General features: G+C 44.4%; 1 protein-coding gene and 1 long non-coding RNA gene across 3 annotated transcripts in view; both read right to left on the reverse strand.

Annotated features, from left to right (window-relative positions):
* Positions 1–8,458: 8,458 nt before the first annotated feature.
* Positions 8,459–22,040, reverse strand: part of LOC123371066 — a 31,032-nt gene continuing 17,450 nt past the window's right edge. The window contains exons 2-4 of one of the 2 annotated variants that reach the window (XR_006579695.1): positions 20,304–20,511; positions 18,290–18,415; positions 8,459–8,740 (exon numbers count right to left, since the gene is read on the reverse strand). This is a non-coding gene — a long non-coding RNA (uncharacterized LOC123371066). Of the gene's footprint in view, positions 8,741–13,020; positions 13,882–18,289; positions 18,416–20,303; positions 20,512–22,040 lie in introns of those variants that run through there. The other variant, XR_006579694.1, reaches the window with a different exon arrangement.
* SMIM43 (small integral membrane protein 43) lies at positions 14,712–16,878 on the reverse strand. The gene has a single exon (XM_045018229.1). The coding sequence runs from the start codon at positions 15,906–15,908 to the stop codon at positions 15,720–15,722; it is 189 nt and encodes a 62-aa protein (XP_044874164.1). The 5' UTR covers positions 15,909–16,878; the 3' UTR covers positions 14,712–15,719.

The following is a 22,040-nucleotide window of genomic DNA, read 5'->3' on the forward strand; positions in this document are numbered from 1 at the left end:
GAGATGGATTACCTACACCACTGGGAAAGTCTCCTGTCAGCATAGGTAGTGTCGACACTGAGGCACTACACAGCGGCACACCTGTAGCATTTTAAGTTTAGACAAGCCCTAAATCACACTGGGCTAAAACCCATGAGGTGCTGAGTAAATCACTATCAAATATAAGAGATGTAAGTGCAAAGAAATGTCACTTTATTGCTTAAGTTGCTTAATGCCCCTGATGAAAGAACAGCAGAACAATGAGCATTCATTGCTACTTGCTGTAGATGTATCTCGATATAAGTATGACAAATCAGAAAGCAGCAAATACAAAGCTACCACAGGGAAAAAATAAAAACTGAATTTAGTGGAACTATGTCAGTTTATACCATCTAAGGATGTGGCCCATATATTTTTATTTCAACAGCCTATAAAAAGACATTCTAAGAGGAATTATGGGGTCTCTAGTGAAATAGGAGTTTAAGGCTCCTTTATCCATCCAAAGTACTTATTAATCCCCCATTATTGTAGGAGTATCATGTTAATTCTCACCATGTCCAATAGAAGTAGGGAAGTGCTATTCTCCTCCTTTTACAGATGCAGAACTGAGACAAAGAGGCTAAGTGGCTTGCATAAAGTAGCAGGGAACTGAATCCAGATCTCCTGGGTCCCAGCCTTGTCTGCTGCTGAAGGGGCCTGAGTGTAACTGGCCCGTGATTTATACCCTGCTTTGCAATCATTAGAAGTTCTCTGAATATGTTAATGTAGGAAGCACTCTCTTGCATTTACAATCCTGTTGCATACTATTCAAGTTCTAGGGCCTGCCCTCACTCACACTGCATGTGCATTGACTTCAATGGGATTACTCCGGATTTACACCATTGTAAATGAGAGCACATACAGGTCCATAAGAGTACAAGTAAGCATAGTGGTGCTTAATGATGAGTAAATAAGTTTGGAGGCAACACCAGAGAAACTTTAGCACAGTATTTGTAACTATTAGATGTACTTAATCAACTGGTAAATCTCACTAAATTTGAGAAGTCAGCTGTAGTAAGTAGAATGGACCCTCTCTGTTTATTCTGTAAGGCACCTAGCACACTTCTAGGCATTGCTGAAATAAATACACAGGACTAGATTCTGCTACTATTTCATAGGGCATGCCGGCCCTGTGGCACCATGCTGGCTAAGCATAGCTCTACAGGCACTCCCTGCCTCCGTTTCCTTCCTTCAGCATCCCCAGTAAAACAAGTCACAAACAATCTTAACCCCTTCCAGAGTAGGGAAAGGGCAACTAAAATGTCACAACAAAAATGGTTCTTCCACTCTTTAGGGGCTTCTCCTCAGTCCACCCATCCCTTTCTGGGCTACCTTTGAGAGTCTTATTGGCTCTAGGGTAGCGCACTCAGGCACCCCCGGCTGGTTCCACTGGAGCACCATTCTCAACTCCTGCTGGGCTCTGTTGCCTGCATCCTTCCATGTGCTGGTATAGAGGGGCTGGTTCCCCTGCAGTACCCGGCCACCTGTAAACCCTGACTGAGGGCCTTCCTCAGGAGCCTGCCTACGCTCTGTGATTCCACACCCCAGACTGAGCACTCACAGACCTTTGTATGAGGCCCAGTTGTCCATTAAATTGTCACCTGAGCCTCTTAGTCCCACGCCCTCAGGCTGGCAAGCAGCTAATTAATAATGGCACAGGTGGATCCCGCTTCATCTCCTCTTAAAAGAGCCAATCACTCTTTACACACAGAGTAATATCTTATTCCACAAATTGTCTCTTTGAATTCAAGGGGACTGCGTGAGAAGTAAGGTACTACTCATCATAAGAGTAGCAGAATCTGGTTCAAAATGAAGATGACTCCAGCAAAGATATAAAAAAAAACAAAAAACGGAGAGCACCATCCTTCTAAGTGCTGCATGTCACTGAAGACAATGCAAACAGGGTACTCAGCAGTGGGCCTCAAAGAGCACCCTGTATAGTGCCCCAGATACTCTCATAATCCAAAATGGTTGTGGTGATCAAATTAAATTGTGTGGTTGTACCTCATAATTTTATCTAGTGAGACATTACTGTACCTAGGTTTAGAGAGATTACTCTGCAGGCTGTGGAAAAAATTAATAGGTTCACATCTGTTTGATGGAGGCCGGGTGAATCAGCAACTTTGGACGTTGCATCCCAGCCACAGGAAATGACCGCAAGTTCATTCCACTTTTAGAAAATGCCTAGCTTACTAACTCCTTGATTTTAAGTTACTTGTAAAAGACCATGTTACATTTGAACTATTTTACTTAGGCTACTAAAGCGCCCAAATCTCAGTATAAACCTGTTCTATTATCATATGTAAATATTCGCACCACTGAGCCACTGCATTCAAAGGAAAAACTAGAAAGGTTGAGCATTTGAACCACAGCTTAGAGAAACAGTAGGTTCCTGGAGTTTGGTGACAGCTAATTTGCATCAGACCACAGGAGGAAGTGAAAACCCCCAGGAACTCACAGAGATCTTACAGCTACATCTTTCTCCATCTGCATCAGACAATATTCTGTGCAGCCATTAGGAATAGGAAACATTCCTTCCTGCCTCAGATACAATATGTCCCACACAATGCCCTATGCAGAATTTATTAGCCCTGTTTGGGATGATGTGTGTATAGAACCATACAGAGAGCCCCTGTATTTCAGGGAGTGGTTTCTGCACCAGCCAGGTTAGTGCAAGTGAATTCCAGTGAGGGTGGACAAGAGAGGCTTATTTGGATCCAGAGGCCAAGAAATCCTCATAACATGTGCACATGCTGTTCTAGAATCCCAGTCAACCGCAGCTTAATCCATGTTCGGGTTCTCAAAGCCCATTTTCACAGGCTTTATGCAAAGAGTAGTGCATCTTCTCCTATGATTTGTACACATAGGCACATCCACAGTACATCAATGAGTCACCCAGCACCATTTGTGAATTGTGGATATGTAAAAGGGGAATTTGTGCTGAATCCATACTGTCAGCGGCTGCAGGATTGGTAGTTTCCTTTAGTTTGGACTCCACTGAAGTTTATGCCCTTAGCTAGTGGTGGTGTGTTACAATGTAATTTGTGAGATGCCAGAATGATTTTCCTACAGACTAGCATGACTGGCAAAACCACACAGTTAGAACACTGAGCACACACTTCTCGTGAGCCCCTGAAAAGAAATTTTCGGTGCTCTAACTTGATACAGACAAACAGTTTAGGATAAGTAGGTCTATTATGACTAGGACCTGTTAAAAGTTCAGGCAAACAAGTATAGCTAAGCAAAGGGGCTCACGGTTGCAGAGGGGGCGGGGGACGTGAAAAGATGAAAGCATTTAACCATTGATATACTGAAATCCATTCTGCTGTTCAAATGTAAATGATATTTGAATTTTTACAAAGTGGCACCAATTATGCTTCTTTTTGGAAAAGGAAACATTTAGTGATAGGTTGTGAGTGTGGGATCTGCAAACCTGTTTATGGAAAATGGATGTTGCTTTTTCTAAAATGTAGTTTTAAATTGCAGCTCTCAAGATTGTTATTTATCATTGTCAAAGGGAGAGATTAATACATATTGGTACAATTGAATACAAGTATGAGCACAGTATGAATACAGGCAAACTAATTGCTAGGAACACAAGAGATTTGCACACTGGCTGCCTTTTCTAAGTAGTTTCTGAAACAGCAGTAATGTGCTCAAACAGGTCTTGTAGGAGGATCCTATAATTATTCATGTTTTTTTTTAATCAACACATTCCACACTTTCACTGTCTTTTTGTCCTAAATCAGAACACTTAGATTATGCCATCCAGCAGCACTTACATTATGGGCTGGCACTAATAAATATCGTGTCAGTGCTTTCAATATTCTTTGTGGGGACTTATGATTAATAGTTCTAGAGCTGGAAAAAGAAGGATGTGTTTGCTTATCAGATCTATTCAGTGTTTCAATATTTGATTCCAAAATGTTTTTATTTGGGGGGTATTCCCACCACCTTTATGCAAATTCATCTGTAGCTCAGTATACTGTCTAATACACAGTCCATGGAGAGATTCTCCACTTTACTCAGTTTGGTCAGCCAGTAGAATTGGACACATTCATAGAATATAAGAACGGCCATACTGGGGTCAGACCAAAGGTCCATCTAGCCCAGTATCCTGTCTGCCGACAGTGGTCAATGGCAGGTGCCCCAGAGGGAGTGGACCTATCAGGCAATGATCAAGTGATCTCTCTCCTGCCATCCACCTCTACTCTCTGACAAACAAACAGAGTCTAGGGACACCATTCCTTACCCATCCTGGCTAATAGCCATTAATGGACTTAACCTCCATGAATTTATCCAGTTCTCTTTTAAATGCTGTTACAGTCCTAGCCTTCACAACCTCCTCAGGTACGGAGTTCCACAAGTTGACTGTGCACTGTGTGAAGAACTTCCTTTTATTTGTTTTAATCCTGCTGCCCATTAATTTCATTTGGTGGCCTCTAGTTCTTGTATTATGAGAATAAGTAAATAACTTTTCCATATTCACTTTCTCCACACCACTCTATCATATCCCCCCCTTAGTCTCCTCTTTTCCAAGCTGAAGAGTCCTAGCCTCTTTAATCTTTCCTCATATGGGACCCTCTCCAAACCCCTAATCATTTTAGTTGACCTTCTCTGAACCTTTTCTAGTGCCAGTATATCTTTTTTGAGATGAGGCGACTACATCTGTACACAGTATTCAAGATGTGGGCGTACCATCGGTTTATATAAGGGCAATAATATATTCTCCATCTTATTCTCTATCTCCTTTTTAATGATTCCTAACATCCTGTTTGCTTTTTTGACCTCCTCTGCACACTGTGTGGATGTCTTTAGAGAACTATCCACCATGACTCCAAGATCTTTTTCCTGATTTGTTGTAGCTAAATTAGCCCCCCATCATAGTGTATGTATAGTTGGCATTATTTTTTCCAATGTGCATTACTTTAGAGATAAGCATGTGCTTAAGTGGTTTGCCTCTATGACAGGGAAGCTAGCTTTTGAGTAGAATGTGGGCCTGATAAAAGTTCAAGGTCTTAGGGTCCCTATCTTCAAGGGCTCCATGGCCTGGGGCCAGACTATCTAAGGACTGCCAAAAGCCCCAGGATTAAGACCATGATTGACAACGATGCATCTCTGGAACAATGGAACTATTCACAATAAGCATCAAGCTTCTCTGCATAGAAGAGAGAACTTTCTCAGGAGCGGGTCCGAGATTGTACAACGAACGCTCCCAGAACCATCACAAACCTCATCGCCTTCCGCTCCAAATGCAAACATATTTCTTTGACCTTGACTTTTCTAACAAATACAAAGCAACAGGTATATTTATAAATATATATTTTTAAAACCCTTTTAACTAAACAAAACACTCCATTGCACACTTCTCTCCTTGAGGAGAGGATGAGAGAGCAAACACATGATGACAGGTGTCAGTCATGTTGCTTAATCCACTTCTGGAACACACTGGAGGTATGTCTACACTGCAAACAAGCCCCCACAGAAACAAGTCTCAGAGACCAGGTCAACTCACTTGGGCTCACAGGGCTTGCACTATAGGGCAAAAATAGCAGCATAGAGGTTCTCACTTGGGCTGGAATATGGACTCTGAGACCCACTCTTCTTACCAGATTTCAGAGGGGAACATCTACATGTGTGCCCCATGAGCCTGACTCAGTTGAACTGGGCTCTGAGACTTGCTGCCGCGGGGAGTTTTTCACATTGTAGATGTCCCCTCCAATGTTACGGTGATGCGCGCAGTAATAGCATTGCTACAGAGCAGAAGAGAACACAAAGCCCACTGAAATCTATGGAAAGACTCCCATTTATTTCAGTTCATATACATCTGGGAACTTGCATGCGAAGCTGGATTATGTTTTATAGACTGAAGAACTAGACATGTCAGAAAAATCAGATCTTGACTAAATTCTACACCAAAAAGGTGAAAAATGATCACAAAAGGAAAATATGTCTAGTTACTTCAGTGCAAAACACAAGTAAAAGCATCATAGTTTATGAAAGCACGATGTCTTCCACTGCACTAAAAATAAATACAGTTGCAGTGTTTTCTACTATTCAAATATTTGTTTCATTTGCATTTTCACAACAGTGAACTTTCTATAATATTAGCCCAGAGAAGTGTCAGTCAAGTAAATCCTTCTGAATTCCACAATCTTATTAACGAAGTGAAAAGCAGCTTTCAAAGGGCTAATGACAGAAAAGATACACACTGTGCTATACCCAAACTTAAACCACGAACTGAAATAAACTGAATGCATCAAATAAAAAAGGAATCTATTTAAAGTATCTTTCTCTTAAATCAGCATGGTTCAATTGCAAAATTATACATGTTTAATGTTAAAAGTTGGTGTAATCATTTTATATAACAACTCCCAGTCAATAGAATACTTCATTTATCAGCACTGCATGCCTAGAAAGATAAGCAGATTAGATCAGTCAGTCAGTATTGTGTCTTCTCATCTTGAATGGCCCTGACCCTCAATCCTAAACATTTCATATGCCCGTCAGGTTCTAAAACTTTGTTGTTTCAGAGATTTCCATAGAAAATGTCTTCACCTAAGAGGGTTGAAGGTTCTAGATCATTCTGGGGATTAGTGAAGGGCTATAGAGCACCTTCCACATCTACCTTACTGGTTCAAATCCAACACAGCTTGAAACTGAGTATAAGACTTTTCCATTTGATTACTATTAAATGGCTCTCTCTCTCTCTCTCTCTCACTCACTCACACACACAAATTGTTTCCCCAGTACAGTCAGTTTCCTCTGTTTGTGGGGGTCTTTCACATGGAAACAGAAGAGAAACAAACAATTGCTACCTATATTATTTAGACAACAGAACTGAGGTCAAATGGTAAAAAAGAAAATCATGCATCCTTGTTAGGTCTGCATTCTGAGGCACTCCTTGCAAGGCTTGAAAGTTTAAAATGTTATATCTGCAAAATATTAAGTAAAAAGATTGTTACCAAAGTACATATGTATATGGACCAGAGCATATTCTGGAAATGATTAAGGTTAGGATATGCCAAAGAGAACATGCTGCAGAGTCCTAAGAATCCTACCTTATAATTTTTGCCTCAAACGCCAAAGAATTCTAGATGGCTTGATCATACTTGCCTTGATTCAGTATGGTTTAGGCAGCAGTATAGTTGAGCAGCAACAAAAATAGTAACATCTGCCTAAGCAGCCAGCCCCTCAAGGCACCAGCAAAACTTGGTCTGCTAATAAGAGGTGCTCTTTAGTAACTACAGAGTGAATAAAACTATTAGAAACTGCATGGAGATGCTTAAGACAGAGGATTGCCTATTAGCATCTTCTTTAGTGCAGTGTTGATTCCAATAAAGCATACACAAACAGCTAGCTATGCTATCATTAGCCTTGCTGGGTGTTTTAGAGGAACAACTTCTTGAGGTCTCAATATTTTTTGGGGGGGAGGGGGGAGAAGAAAGAGAAACAGCTACAATGCTGTGTCCAATGCCCCTCCCAATGGTCTATATCTTTAAGGGCCTCAGTTTACTTCTGCCATGCACTTTACAAGATTCAGCTGCTCTGCATCATCAGCCCATACATCACTTAAACTGTTTGTCCTCCCAAATTATTAGTTATCTTTGTACCCCAATTCTGAGTATTTTTTGAATAGCCTTTATACTTGGTATTCAGTATCTTCTGGCTATTATACTGAAATTTAAATCAAAGGCAGGGGACCAACTTCTCTCTTTACATTCACATTTATTTATTGTATAGTTGTGGCCTCTTAAATGGACAATCAAGTGGAAGCAGAAAGCTCAGGAACACACACTGTACTTGTAGCTATTCCATGAATTGCTTTAAAAAATAAGCATGGGACAAATCATCAAACTCTTGAAATATATACAGAGATAAATATTAGCTGATTTAGCAGCCACAATAGAGCAGGGGAGCAACATTTACTGTACAGCTTAAAGAGCTGTGCAGAAGGAAATTCATTTAGCAAACCTATTCACATTTGCTTAATACTGTGAATGGGCTCAGAGATCACACAAGGCTTTCAGTTTATCCAGTGTTTGAAATGCACTGTACTGAATCACTTCAGTTGAGTGGGAGCGTCATTTATTAAGGTGCTGATTAAGTAGATCTGTCTGTATGCAGTTAGGAGTAAAATGTAATTCAGTTTTCTTTATCATTTGTCATCTTCAATGAAGAAGGAACATAACTCTTTAACCCTGTATTATGCATTGTTTCAGAACACTGTTTCCAGCAAGGCAGGTACAAATAGTCACAAAAACAGAGCACAGAGTTCATGTGTAAAAAAATAAACAAACAAAAAAAAAACCCACCATGAATATGTAGACAAGTTAGGCAGGTCATTGGTGTGTGCATTTCCAACCTTGTTTGTTCTGCAAAAACAAAAACAGGAAACCAGCAAAACCATACCCACCCCTCCATTCTCATTGGTGCACTTGCAGCTAGGGAAGTTATATATAGGCTAACAGGCTTTCTGGAGTTTGGAAAACAAAGCCTATGAATGTTGAGAGATAATACATTAGTATTTCTTCACTTAAAACCCTGCTGTAATCATAATGATGTCTGGATTTCTTTAGTTACTCTGGTACTCGACCAGTCCCCTGACAGAGCTGTCATGTCACTTTGTTCTGTTCCAAATGGCATAGTCCCATTTTCTAAACCTCTCAGCCACCACTGAAATGGCAGCCTGTCCTGTTTTCCAGTGGGCTAGACTCTCCATCTGAAAAAAAAGATAGGTCTTTGTGTGTCCATTAATATCACATGCTCCCTAAACATATGATTAGCTGAGAGTAAACAAGATGGCCAATCAAAGACAACTTCATACATTCACAGTAACTTCTAGTTACCTAAAGAGAGGATCAAATGTTTTCTCTCATCCATTGTAGCAAAGTCTGAGATACAACTAGAGAACTGTGAACCAGCACGGATTCCCCCATGCCTCTTCCCACACTGAGTAAAACAGCCTGAAGAGTTACAATACTGAGTAATGTGGACCATAACCATGCAAACTAAAAATGCAGACCAGGCTCAGGAAACTTTCAGTAATCTTGGATAAGAAAAGGAAAAAAAAAAAGTGAAATGCAATGTTCGCAGCTGAATTTCAATATTGCTAATCCCAAGCATTCAACAGTCATCTGTCAGGCCCCCAAAAATCATTAGATAGGCTTAAAAATCATGAGATGTTGGGTTCTTTTTAGTTGCTTCCTGCTACTGGAGCCTGCAGGGACTATATTTTCAAGCTTTGCCTAGCTCCTGTGACAGCCAGATAATCAGGAGACTGGCAATAAAATCACAAGCATTGGCTGAGGGTGTCATTAATCCCCATGCAGAGGCCAAGCACAAAGTCTGCACCACTAAAGTCCCATTTAAGACTTGTGGTGTGTAGTCTTGGTGCTGGTCCTCAGCACAGAGGTGAATTGTTCTTAAGTATTGAATTTCAAACTCAAGGGGAGTAAAGGCAGGAGCAGTGGAAAGCAAAAGGTTCATTGGAACACCTGCAAATTAAAGAACTGAGTGAGTCTTGTGTAGTTCTGACTGCGGATAATAATGTGTTACTTGTTACTAGAAAGTTCTACAAACTCAATTAAGTATCTGATACAGAAATAGGTAATTGCATTTGTTTTACATTATTTCCCAGAACTCAAATTGGTCCAAAGCCATGGTATAATTCATCTGGGTTCACCAGGAATGACTCTGGTGCATTGTTTCTTAGTTTCCCTGAGTGTGGAGCTAGACAAATAATTGCTTGGATATTTACTGAATCTTCCTGCCAGCACAGGATAATTAAACCCAATGTACAATAGGAAAACGTGCCAAGCTTTGGGCGTCCAACACAGTCCTTGGGAGAGTATTCTATAATTTAATACTGTAAAGACATGTTTCCTGCTATCCATTTTAATATTCCCATTCTTAATTCCATCTAATTTCTCATAGTTACAAAATTCTTTAGCTGGGCTAAATAATTCCTCATCTTCCTTGGTGTTTATATCCTTCATGTGTTTGTAGACTGTTACCATGTTCCCCTTAGTTGTCAACTAGCAAAGCTATACATATTTAACTATTTGAATCTTTCCTCAGAAGTCCCTTAACCATTGTTGCTTTTATCTAAATTCCCTCCAGTTGTCAATATTGTTTTAGCAATTAAGTGCACAGACAAAACACAGTATTCTCAGTTCAGTCACACCAGAGCTAAATAGAAAGGGATTCTTACCTCCACACCCAGTGAAATGATGCGTATGCAGCCCAGCAGTGCACTGGGCATTTTTTTTTATTATTATTTTTTGCAATATTGCCTTGTAAACTCATGATTAATTTGCTACCTGTCCCTTCAGGACTTCAAGTTATTCTCCTATTCCATCCACATATATTGGATGGAATTTTTCTAAGATCAGTCTTGTATTATTTTCTGCCCATGTTACTATTCTCTTAGATCCTTTGTATTATTTCTCTTTTCACTGGTTAAACAAAACAAGGCATGTCCCTCATTTTGAAGGCAGAAAACTGACCATAGTGACTGAACCAAGAAACTTCACACGAACAGCCCTTGAACTAGGATGCTGCACCATCTGTGCCACATGGTATCTGTCCATTTTCCTCACTAATCAAGCATATCAGCAATAATGTATGGCATTATTTTAATTCTAAAATATCAGATATGACATTGGCATAGAGAAGTGTGAGCTCCACCTGACTCTTTTGTCCTGTTGTTGTGCTCCAGATGGCCTCCACAGCTGTGCCCTAAAATTTCATATCCAAAAATGGAAATCTATTTGGATAGTGCAGATGTCAGTGTGTATGTGTGTGTGTGATGTCAGACAACTTCACTGATTGTCCTTCCAACTCACATTGCAGATCACTACAGTGAAATTTGGAGATTATTGTCAAACAGAACCTGGCTAGTCGCAGTGGAATTTAGGGACACGTACCTCTATACGGCAGAAATTTGCAAAATCAGAACATTTGAGATATGTTACTCATAGCACAACAGAATAGAGGCCTGAGTCGCCTCTCACTTACACTAGTGCAAATCAGGAGCAACTCCAATGAGGCTACTAGCGTAAAACTTGTATAAGTGAGAGGTGATTCAGCTCCCAGTTCCCAAATTTCTAAGAAATGCAGTTCAGCATCTTCCTTGCCTGTCAATAGTAGTGCTGAACTCATTTAAAAAAAGCCATTCCCTAGTTCATAGAAGACAATAACCAAACAGTAATTCTTCAAATATAATTAAAGATATTAGACATTCCCATTACATTAAAATAGTTCAGTGTTAATTTCTGCATAATCTAGAAGGTATAAAAGTAATCTCTTTGTACTAATGCAGACTATGCCAGGTCAGGAAAATTATATGGTTGTCTGTATCAAGTAAACAAAAGCATTAGCCATACTTGTTTGAAATTCCCTCCATCTTTATAGAGGAAGATTAAGACCTGGCGGATATGTGCTTGAGGGGTCACAGAAGGGAAAAGTACCACCTCCATAGCATTGTTCTTCCACCATCTTTCCATGAACCTTCAAAACCTACCCCTGGGTGCGATTTGGGTTCCACATTTTGGAGAACGCAGGACTGAGTGAGCTAGGAGGGATTGGGACTGGACTGGACGAACGCTGTCCAGAGAATCATCCCCACAACAACCTTTTGTGAATTTAGCAAATAATCAAACGCAGACACTATTAGCACTGACATACTCATCTTTCTCCCTCTGCATTCTGAAATCCCAATGCAGGGTGACTCTGGGGGTGGTGGGTGGGAGGAGCCCTTGTTAACAAGGCTTTGTTAGAGCCCTGCTACCCAGAAAGCAGGGGAAGCCTGAAAACAGTGTGGAGACACAGGGCCCTGACAATAGGTCTTCAGGTCTCAACCACAGGTTAAAGGGGGCCAAAGCCTCGTGTTCCCTGGGGAGGATGGTGTTCAACCTAGCCCTCCTGGGGGAGTAATGCAAAAGTCAACTGTATGAATCCAAGCACTCAAAGAACAGTCCCCAGTGCTGGAACAACCAATGTAGGAGGTGATATGGCCAACAACAACAACCCTGTGGACAGTTCCACTGTAACTTTACCCTAAATTACAGTGCAGGGATGCATTACTATGTAATCTTGTAACTGACCACCACCACCTTGTTAATGATTAATTTCACAGCTAATTGCACAGTAAATTGAGGAGATAGTGGGTTCCATGCATAGGAACTGGCATGAAGGGTTAGAAATTGAACCCCCTTGTGCCAGCAGGGGCAGCTGTAACCCAGGGCAGTACACTCCCAGGGAAAAGGGGTATCTGCCTTGCCACTCTCCCCAGGGATTTCCACTGGAGGTGGGCAGCTTTAAAGGTCTATTGGAAGGCCAGAGGAGTCCAACCCATACTTCCCTCCCTTAGACACACCAAAAAAAAGTGGCAACCTACTGGCGGTGGAGGAGGTTATAGGCAACTTGTGCTACTTCAAACCTTCCCCACCCCAAGACAACTTTCAGTCATCGGGCCCTGGCACTCTGGATTACACCAGAAGAAGCTGACACAAGACAAGTAAATACAGTTTGAACGTTCAATAGTTAATGCCAGAATCCATAATTTAAACCCATATTATTCTACTGAGTTCACATTAAAAATGAATATTAGTGTATTCATTTGTATGACATTAACTGGCCACTGCACTATGATGTATTGCATGAGTGTCACGGGCAGCAGGTGAACCTGGCTTTGGGGAGGCAAAACTGCCTGCCCCCGACCCACTGCCCCACCAGAGACGGGCCAAGCCACTGGCCTCTCTTAGAGCCAGGAAAGGCCAAGCTGCCAGCCTCTCCCAGCGCTGGGCCAAGCTGCCAGCACCCACAGCCCCCCCGAGTGCCTGCTGGGCTGAGCCACCAGCCCCCTAGTGCCAGCTCCTCCCAGCCCAGAGGCCCTGCTCCCCAATGAGCCGCTGGCCCCAGCACCCGAGGAGGAGGGACGCACCAAGCGGCAGCGATAGGGGTGTGTGAAGTGGAGGAGGCGGTGAGGGTCTAGGGGAAGGGCTGAGGCCACCAGGGCCCAGGAATCTGGCAGCAGGCCGGCAGCAGCACCCCACCTTCCCTGGCCTATTATACCTGCCACCTATGATGAGTGTGCAGACTCAATACTAAGTAAATTTATGTAACTAACACTTGAGAACAACAAAATGAGAAAAAAATGTACATCAGCATTGCAACACTTTTAGTGAAACAAAAGGGTTGCATAAATGTAGTGTATGGGTGTTACTATCTATGATCATGGTTTTTAAAAAATTGCCCTTGTTATAAGAACAAGATTGTGGCTGTCCACTTGTCATAGCACAGAACTACTGCAATGTTTTAGCCCAACAACTGACCCTATGTAAATGAAGATACTTAAGTACAATCTCTATGATATGGATCAGTAAACTCAAACCTAAGGTACTGCATTACTGACTCGTTCCTCTGTAGCTCACAGACTCCAGATGACACAAATCAAGGCGGAAGTTGTTTCACAAATCTTGTTTTCAGTAGATTTTATACTGTAAAAAGGGAGAGCCAATATAGCCTCTCAAACAAAAAAGTAAATCATTGGACTGTATCTCAGGGTCCTTATTCAAGTAAAGACCTCAGGAAATTCACTTGGTCAGCTCCTGGCCCATAACACCACAGTAAGATGCCTTAAATGGGCAACTGAAGAGTCTCATGTCTTGCAAGACTCTCCATCACAGGAAGGATCTCATTCCATGTAAGATGTGGCCAAGGGAAGTGTCTCCAACTCCAGCTGTGCTCCAGTGGTCTTCAGACAGCAAAATGGCCCATGGAAACCATTACCCGATTATATAAGTGAGAGCAGCTTTAATTTGCACAGAGGCTAAATTGGTTCCTATTAACTGCTGAGATCTGTGGAGTAGAAAGATATAATACAGCCATGTAGAGGTGCTGAGACACCCCTGCAGCACCTCCTGCTGGTAACTTCTAAGAATTAGCTCATTCCAGCTCCAGAGCACCCTCTGCAGGCTGGTGATCCACCTGTCCTCTGTCCCCCATGTACCTCCCCAGACCCCAGTAATGCTCCCTGGCAGTACCCCACCAATTTGGGTCTCCCCTCCCTGTGGAACCCTCAGCCCACTATTCCCACTTCACCTCAGTTTTGGCTACTGCCCAGTCTCCATCTAGCCCCCATTCACTGGGGCAGACGGCAGTATCAGCCACTATCATAGGCAAAGGGGTCTAGACTGGCTGCCTTTACCCACCCTCAGGCTGCCCCGCTGCAAGCCCAATACCTAGGTGGGCCTAAAATGAAGCCCTACAGCCTGGGGAAGTTGCTGGCCTAGGGCTTCCCAGCTTCTAAGGCCTGTTCCCCAGCCCTGCCTCACTTAAGGTTCCCTGGGTGAGTTCTCCAGCAGCCAGACCTATCTCCCTCTCCAGTCAGAGAGAGACTACTGCTTCTGACTTCCCTGGCCTTCTTATAAGGCCCAGTTACTTAGTTTGGGGCATGGCCCCAGCTGCAGCCACTTCCCCCAATCAGCCAGGGTTTTACCTTGCCCAGCCCCAGCCCTCTGCAGGGCTTTTCAAACCTTTTCCTGGTGGGAGTGGGTAATCACCCTGCTACAAGCCACCTTTGACTTCTACCTGCTGAGTGAAGCTTGTTATTTCAAGAGGACCCAAAGAACAGGGAGTACAAAACAGATGGATTGAATTCTGAATAGATATAGTGGAAAAATGGGCATTGTTTTCATTAAAATATTTGCAAAAAAGTGCATCCCCTTTTTGTTGAAAAATTTCAGAATTTTCCAAACAGCTCTAATTCTAATCTCAATTATGCCAGTGCAAATCCAAAATAATTTCCCAGATGAATCTGGCCTAATAGGATTTTTTCCCCTTGAGTAAAGACTTCGGGATTGAGGCTTTTATCATCACATTTTCTCCTTTGTTATGTACTGAGAGAGACTGATAGATTAAAGGCAGCAGCAGCTGGGAGAGAATCAAAAGTGGAGGACGTTTGCAGATGAATAGCAACAGAGTGCTTACACCAACAGGTATTTCACAAGGGGAAGATGAATGTGTCCGTGTTTGAGGCTGCTATGCAGAAAACGAGGTACTTGATCCTTTTGTGAGGACTTGTGGCCCAGAAGTTTCCTCTCTGCTGCTCAACTGCACTAGAGGGCAGAAAGCAGTGACAGGAACTGTGCGGTAGCTCTGCCCGTTGTCAGGACGTGAATACGAGTAATTTTCCACTAATCTAGTCATCGATCTCAAAAACTAAAAGTGGCCAGAAGCCATTCACAGCACATGGATGGAAATACTTCACCAAGCGTGTGATGCCTCTTTTCCAGCAGCTGCTTAGCCTGCGCTCTGTTCCCTGGGCTGACAGCCCCTCCTCGCACACCACAGACACAGCAGGAATTTCCCCGCTCCCGTGGGAAACTACTTCACCGCAGCCCACAGACGCTGCATTCTCCAGCAAAAGCAGAGCACAACACTAGGTGGCCTCTGCCGACAGTGCTCGGCCCCGGGGCGCGGGACCATGTGTCCCATACAGAGCTGCAGGGACAGCCCCTGGGCCACCTCGGAGCTCCAACTTGCTCAGGCCAAACTTTACTGCTCTCCCTTAAATACGGCGGGCTGCGATCCCCAGACCGCCCAGGGAGCGAGGCAAGCTCTGGGCGGCAGCAGGGACGCTACATCTTGCAGCGGGGACACCCCCCCTGTCTCCGGACTGCGCCCGGACCCCGAAATCACAGGGCTTGCTCGCGGCACGAGCCCCAGGGCTCCCGCAGGGACGGGCGGCCCGGCTGCAGAGCCCCGGCGCTGGCCACGGAGTTCTCCAGCTGCTTGATGAGCAGGAAGAGCAGAAGGCCGAGGAGGAGGAGCAGGAGGAAGAAGAGCGCCAGGTAGAGCAGCAAGTTGAGCTCGCCCCACGCCATGCTGCCGCTGCCAGGGGAGCCCGGGCGGGAGGAGGGAAGTTGCTCAGCAGGGGAGTCTCTTCCCCCCGCGCACACACGCTGGCGATGCACCGGCAGGGCAGAGCGGGGCGCTGGCCGCGACAGGTGGGAGGGTTTCCTGGGCAGGGCTCGGCCCGCTGGCCGGAGGGCGAGCCGCCGAAACACGCCCAGCGCACAGTCAGTCCTAGCGCGGTAAAGACCCGCTGCCTGGACAGGGGCCCGCGGGCTGCAGCCCGCCGCCCACCACAGCGCGTGCGGGCCCCTGCGGGAGGTGGGGCGAAGGCACCCCGGGCTCTCTTCTGGTCATCGTGGTGCAGGGGGCGATCAGTGAAGGGCGCAGGCAGGTGGAGCGCACGAGAGGCAGCTCCAGCTCTCACCCTCCCGGACGGACCGACGCTTCGAAATGATCCACCGAAAACAGTCCCGGCTTGCGGCGAAGCCCCCCAGGCGGAGCTGCTGGCTCTGGGGCCCCGGAACAAAGGGCAGCCCCAGCCAGGGGTGGGTCAGGGCCGCTGGCTCCGCTCACATGAGGCAACTTCCAGGACGGGGAGAAATCGCTGTGCTGAACCGTCTCAGGGTCACTAGGCAGAGCCAGGCTGCAGCTGTCCGGAACAATTTTGCATTGGGGGAAAAAAGTCTTCGCAGGCTCATCACTGTCAGCTTTTGGGGAGGGGGCGGGTTGCCCTTTCCCCTGAAGCCTTTGGCTTCTGTTCTGGTCCCTCTCATAGACTAGACACTGGACCAGCTGGCCCCCTGGGCTGATCCAGCATAGTTCCTAGATTCTGAACAGAGATGATTTTTCTCCTGGCCTCAGTGTAAAAGGGGCCCTGCTTAGCTTAAAACCTAAAGGGTAGGCATTTAATCACTCCACTGCCCTGATTAAGCTGGGATACAGTTAAAATGATTCATACCCTGAATGGCTCCAGGTGGACCAATTCACAACTAACATGATAAGACTTTTTTTGAGGAACTTCAGAAATAAAACCTAGCCTGCGGAGTGCACTATTAGTATTCCTCATTTCATATAGCACCATATTGGCCTGGTACCTGGTGCTGTACAGTGGAACATCAATACCAAACAGGTCTCTATAGATTTATGTTCTCTCTTTCCTCATCTTTTTACAATGAACATCTGTTTTTACAATTTACAGTGGACCCAATCCTGTTCCCATTAAAGCCAACAGGCTTTCGCAGTTGACTTCATAGATTCAGGAGTAGGATGCATGCAAATACCTGGCTCTGATACAATTGCTCCTTGCTTTAGGGTGTTGGTCTTCAAAGTGGTGTCTGTCAAGTCTTTCAGAGATGTACATAATGATTGGTATCCCCTCTATATTATCAAAATAACAGGCTAGAGTGTGCCCCCAAGATACTTGAACACTTTCCTACCTGGTGTGGAGGGGTGGGGTCACCCACTTCCCAAGATGCCACAGAAGGTTGTGCATAGGGCGGGGACCCAAATGGGGAAAGTGGGAGAGGGCTATATGAGACGGTTAACATGGGGGGCTGCACTGTACCTTCACCAGCCCTATACAGATGACTAGGAAATAGTAATACAATCTCAGATGTATGGGACTCCTCCACATGGGGGGAACCCCAGTTGAAGGTGGGAGGGTTCCAGGGAAGCTGTGCTCAGGGGAATCCCTTACAGTGTTCACTGGCACTTTACTCTCAGGAAATATGGAGGAAAAGAATTTCCCCAAGGATTGATTTGGGGAAAACTCTACAGGAAGATCCTCAGAGATCTTTCTCTCCCTACTTCCCCTACTCCCAGGTCCCTTCCCACAGGAAAGGCTGTTCTGAGACAAAATTTTTGGTTTTACAAAATTTTAATTAAGCAAGCGCTGCTTGACTTTTTCAATATCAGAGAAGACGTTTTCTGCTTCTAAAAGTTGGAAGGCATTGCTCTGTTTTGGAGTGAAACGGCTAAATAATATTGCCATTGAGATGGAAAAGTCACAATCTACACTATACTACAAAGTTAGGTCAATGTAAGTGGACTTGTGTTCACCTAGTTATGCACTTGGCTACACTAAAATTTGTCTCCCACCCTATTACAGCGATGTAATAACCCCACCACTCCAAGCAACAAAGAGTTATGGTCAACCCAACTAGGTTGATGCTGTGCATGGGTAGACACTGCATGAGTTGTGTCAACCCTAACATTCCTCCAGCAAATACGGCTGCTACTCTGATTCCTCCAGCAGTTGTCCCACAATGTCCCGTCCCCATAACTGACTGCTCTGGCCCCAATTTTGAATTCTACTCCCCAGGGGCCACAGATCAGAAGCCCACCGATCCCGTTCAAGGCCCCCCGCCCACACACACACGTGTTTTTGAAATGTCTTTTCCTGATTGCCTACCTATCTTGGCAAGCACACCTAGCAGCTCTCCTTTATTTGTGTGCATCCTAGCATGCCAGCTCCATGTACAGAGGGAGCTACTAGATGCGCTTCTGCCAGGAGCAGAAAGTCATGGATCTCCTCGCCCTGTGAAGAGAAGAGGCTGTGAAAGAACAGCTATGGAACAGCCATAGAAATATCGACAGTCTACATGCACATTGCACAGAGGATGCTGCAATGGGGGCATGACAGGGATGAACAGCAGTGTCACGTGGAAGCAAAGGAACTTTGCCAGGCATATCACCAGGTGAGGAAAAGCAACAAGAAATGTGGTGCTGCCCTACAGACCTGCCATTTTTAAGACAAACTGCATGCCAGACTTGGCAGTGACCCCACCAGCACCCCACAGATAACTGGACACTTCCCAGGAACCCAAGGTGGTGACCCCTGCCATGAACAGTGAGGAGAAGGAGACATGCCAGGGGAGCCAAGAATGCCACAAGCAAGGAACTGTTTGAAACTCCTCTGGAGTCAAGTCAAGCCAATCCTGCCAGGCAAGTGCAGATGAGCCTGCTGATAAAAGGGAAAGCTGCTTGGATACATGTGTACATGCATTAGTTTTTATAAAGGGATTTGGGGCGGAGGGGGGGCTTTTGTTTTTGTTTTTTTTACCTGAACACCGCATCTCGTTCCCTTCCTCCCCCTTTCTTCTCCCCATTCAAAAATGGCACTCATCCCATCCACAAGTTTAGAGAACAAAAGTATTGAGTTTGGATTGCTTACTGGTATCATGTTACAAAGTAAATGGGGAATAAATTCTAAAAGACCAATTGCCTCTGTTTTTTTGTTTTTGTTTTGGTGAACATTGTAATTAAGATGGGCCTTATCATACCATTGATTTTAGACAGAATTCCCCACTAAAAATCAATGAATGCTTCTGCTTAAAAATCAATAGCACATTATGGCTCAGTGTCTCACTCACCTTTCTGTTATCCAGGTAATATCTTAGAGCTATTTTCTTCACAACTCAGTCCTGAGGCAGCAAGAGGCTGAAACAATCCCAGCCATAACTTAGAACAACAATGGCCTGCTAAACCCAGGGTTGTGAGTTCAATCCTTGAGAGGCCATTTGGGGATTAGTCCTGCTTTGAGCAGGGAGTTGGACTAGATGATCTCTTGAGGTCCCTTCCAACCCTAATAATCTATGATTCTAAATAACACCAGCTGCAGTGGTCCCAAAACCAGCTGCAGTGGTTGCTGTATCAACCAAGGATCATTATGCACTCTGGATGATAACACTGAGTACAATTCTGATGTACTCCCCTCCTCCACACGCTCCTGCTCAACCATTCTATCAGCCTGCCTCCCTCTCTCTCTTTTCCTGACACGCCTTCTATGCTGAACTAGCTAAAATGTTAAGCAGTTAAACTGACTGAAAGGGCCAAAAAGTGTCTCTGAACATCAGAAGGGTAGCCGTGTTAATCTGGAGCTGTAAAAGCGGCAAAGAGTGCTGTGGCACCTTATAGACTAACAAACGTATTGGAGCATGAGCTTTCGTGGGTGAATACCCACTTCGTCGGACCCACGAAAGCTCATGCTCCAATACGCTTGTTAGTCTATAAGGTGCCACAGAACTCTTTGCTGCTCTGAACATCAGTGAACTATTTGGTTATACTTAATTAATATTCCCAAAACATACATGTACCACGTATTAGACTACAATTTTTACAAGAGTGAACATATGCTCTACTCCCTGTTTTGCATCTTTTATATTAGGACCATATGAAATGTCTTGGATTATGTATATACAAACTGTTGTCAGAGCTGTATATTAAATATATTAAATAAATATATAATTTATTCTGTGCTTAGAATGCCCCCTCCCCAAATTTCTGAATACAGTATAACATTAATGGGAGTTTTGGATGTGCAAGAAGTGAATGTATTGGGTCACCATATGGCATCATGCCTTCTATACAAATTGGATCTCAAAACACTTTACAGAGTTAAATAGGAACAATCTGGAAAAAATTACCATTTAGCTCTTTTTCCTTCAAATAGTGAGGTCTCATTCTCACATCTTCATCAATACTGGACTCGATGTAATCTGATCACATTGATTCATTTTAAAGCTGTGAAAGCCTATTGTGAACTCTCCAGCAATTGACACATCCCTGTTTTGTAATTTCTTCAGTACCGGTCATTAGCATTGTCCTGCTTGTAAATTTTCAGAATTACTGTGTCTGGGAAAGCAATAGGACAATATTAACACTTGACTTTGACTTGAACAGGATATTAATCTAGAAGATTTATGAAAGATTGTTTGGCTGCTCTTATGTGATGCACATTGATTACATCACTTGTTAAATGGCTTCATACACAATAGAATTCTATTTCTAAAAGACTCTTTTGCAAGCTACATTTAAAAAAAAAGAAGAAGCTGGGTCCTATATGTTAAGATACAATTACAGCTATGACATTTAATTTAAAAAACAAGGCACTTTGTAGACCAGGGTTCTCAAACTCCCAGCCCGTGGGCCATCTGCAGCCCACGAGCCTCCCCAATGTGGCCTGCGGGGCTCCAGCAGTTTTGAGGCCGGGTCTCTCCCTTGGCCCCACCTGCCGCCCCCGGGGTGCTCCCCCATCAGGGGCCCTGGCAGCGCAGCAGAACTGAGCAGTGTCTGCCTGCTTGCTCCAGTGGCTGCTGGCCCCTCCTTGCGGCCCAGCAGCGGGGCGGGGCTGTGCCTCCGTGCGCTGCCCCAACCCCGAGCGCCCCTGCGGCCAATGGGACACTGCAGGGGTGGAACCTGGGGGCAAAAGCACACGGAGGCCCCCGCTCCGCCTTGGAGCCCCATGTAAGCGCCGCAACCCTGACCCCCTCCCAGAGCCTGCACCCCCACCACCTCCCCACATACCCCCTTGCACCTCCAAACTCCCTGCCACAGCCTGCACCCCCTCCCCACACACCCTCCAGCCCCCAAACTCCATCCTAGAGCCTGCACCCGATCCCCTCCCCCACCCAAATTCCCTCCCAGAGCCCAACCTCTCACCCCTTCTGCACCCAAACTCCCTCCCAGAGCCTGCACCCCAATCCCCTACCCCAGACCTCCTCCCCCACCCCCAAACTCCATCCCAGAGCCTTAGGCAGGTGGGAGGGGTTCTGGGTGACATGAGTAACATTGGCCTGCTGGGAGGATTTGAGGACTAGCACTGGCCCTGAGGTAAATAGGTAAATTGAGTTTGAGAACTCTGTTGTAGACTGTATTAGCAAAAATACATATAGAGTTTAAATTTGAAAATAAAATTAATAAAGACCAAAAAATCAAAATAAAAAAAAATTACATGAAAAAAGTAGAGCAGCTTCTTGATGTTAAAGTGATTGAAGGCCCAAGACCAAACATACAGCCTGAATATATAGGAATCCTATAATCCCTTCCCAACCCCTACAGTTTTCACAGTGGAACTGTAGGGCCCTGTGCAGCCATTGAGATGGGGGTAGGATTACTCATAAAAGGCAAATCTATAAAATGGATCATATATTGTTGTTACACTATAAAAACATAGTGCATGTGAAAGCTTTAATTCCACTAGCCCCTATATTTATAATTTATATCTAAATAATTGAATGCAGGGATTTCAGGCATATGATAGTTAGGAAAGGGTTAGACACATAAATGCTCAGGTAAAAAGATGACTGGGGCTAATTTGGGGTTTGTAAAATACACCTGGGAGCTCTGAACAAAGAAGGGAATAAAGCACTGAAGTTAATCTC

Source organism: Mauremys mutica, chromosome 5, assembly GCF_020497125.1.
Source record: "Mauremys mutica isolate MM-2020 ecotype Southern chromosome 5, ASM2049712v1, whole genome shotgun sequence".
In the NCBI taxonomy this organism is placed as follows: domain Eukaryota; kingdom Metazoa; phylum Chordata; order Testudines; family Geoemydidae; genus Mauremys; species Mauremys mutica.

Excerpts from the sequence above, each read along its gene's own strand:
- SMIM43 (XM_045018229.1), bottom strand. The coding sequence starts at position 15,908 with ATGGCGTGGGGCGAGCTCAACTTGCTGCTCTACCTGGCGCTCTTCTTC.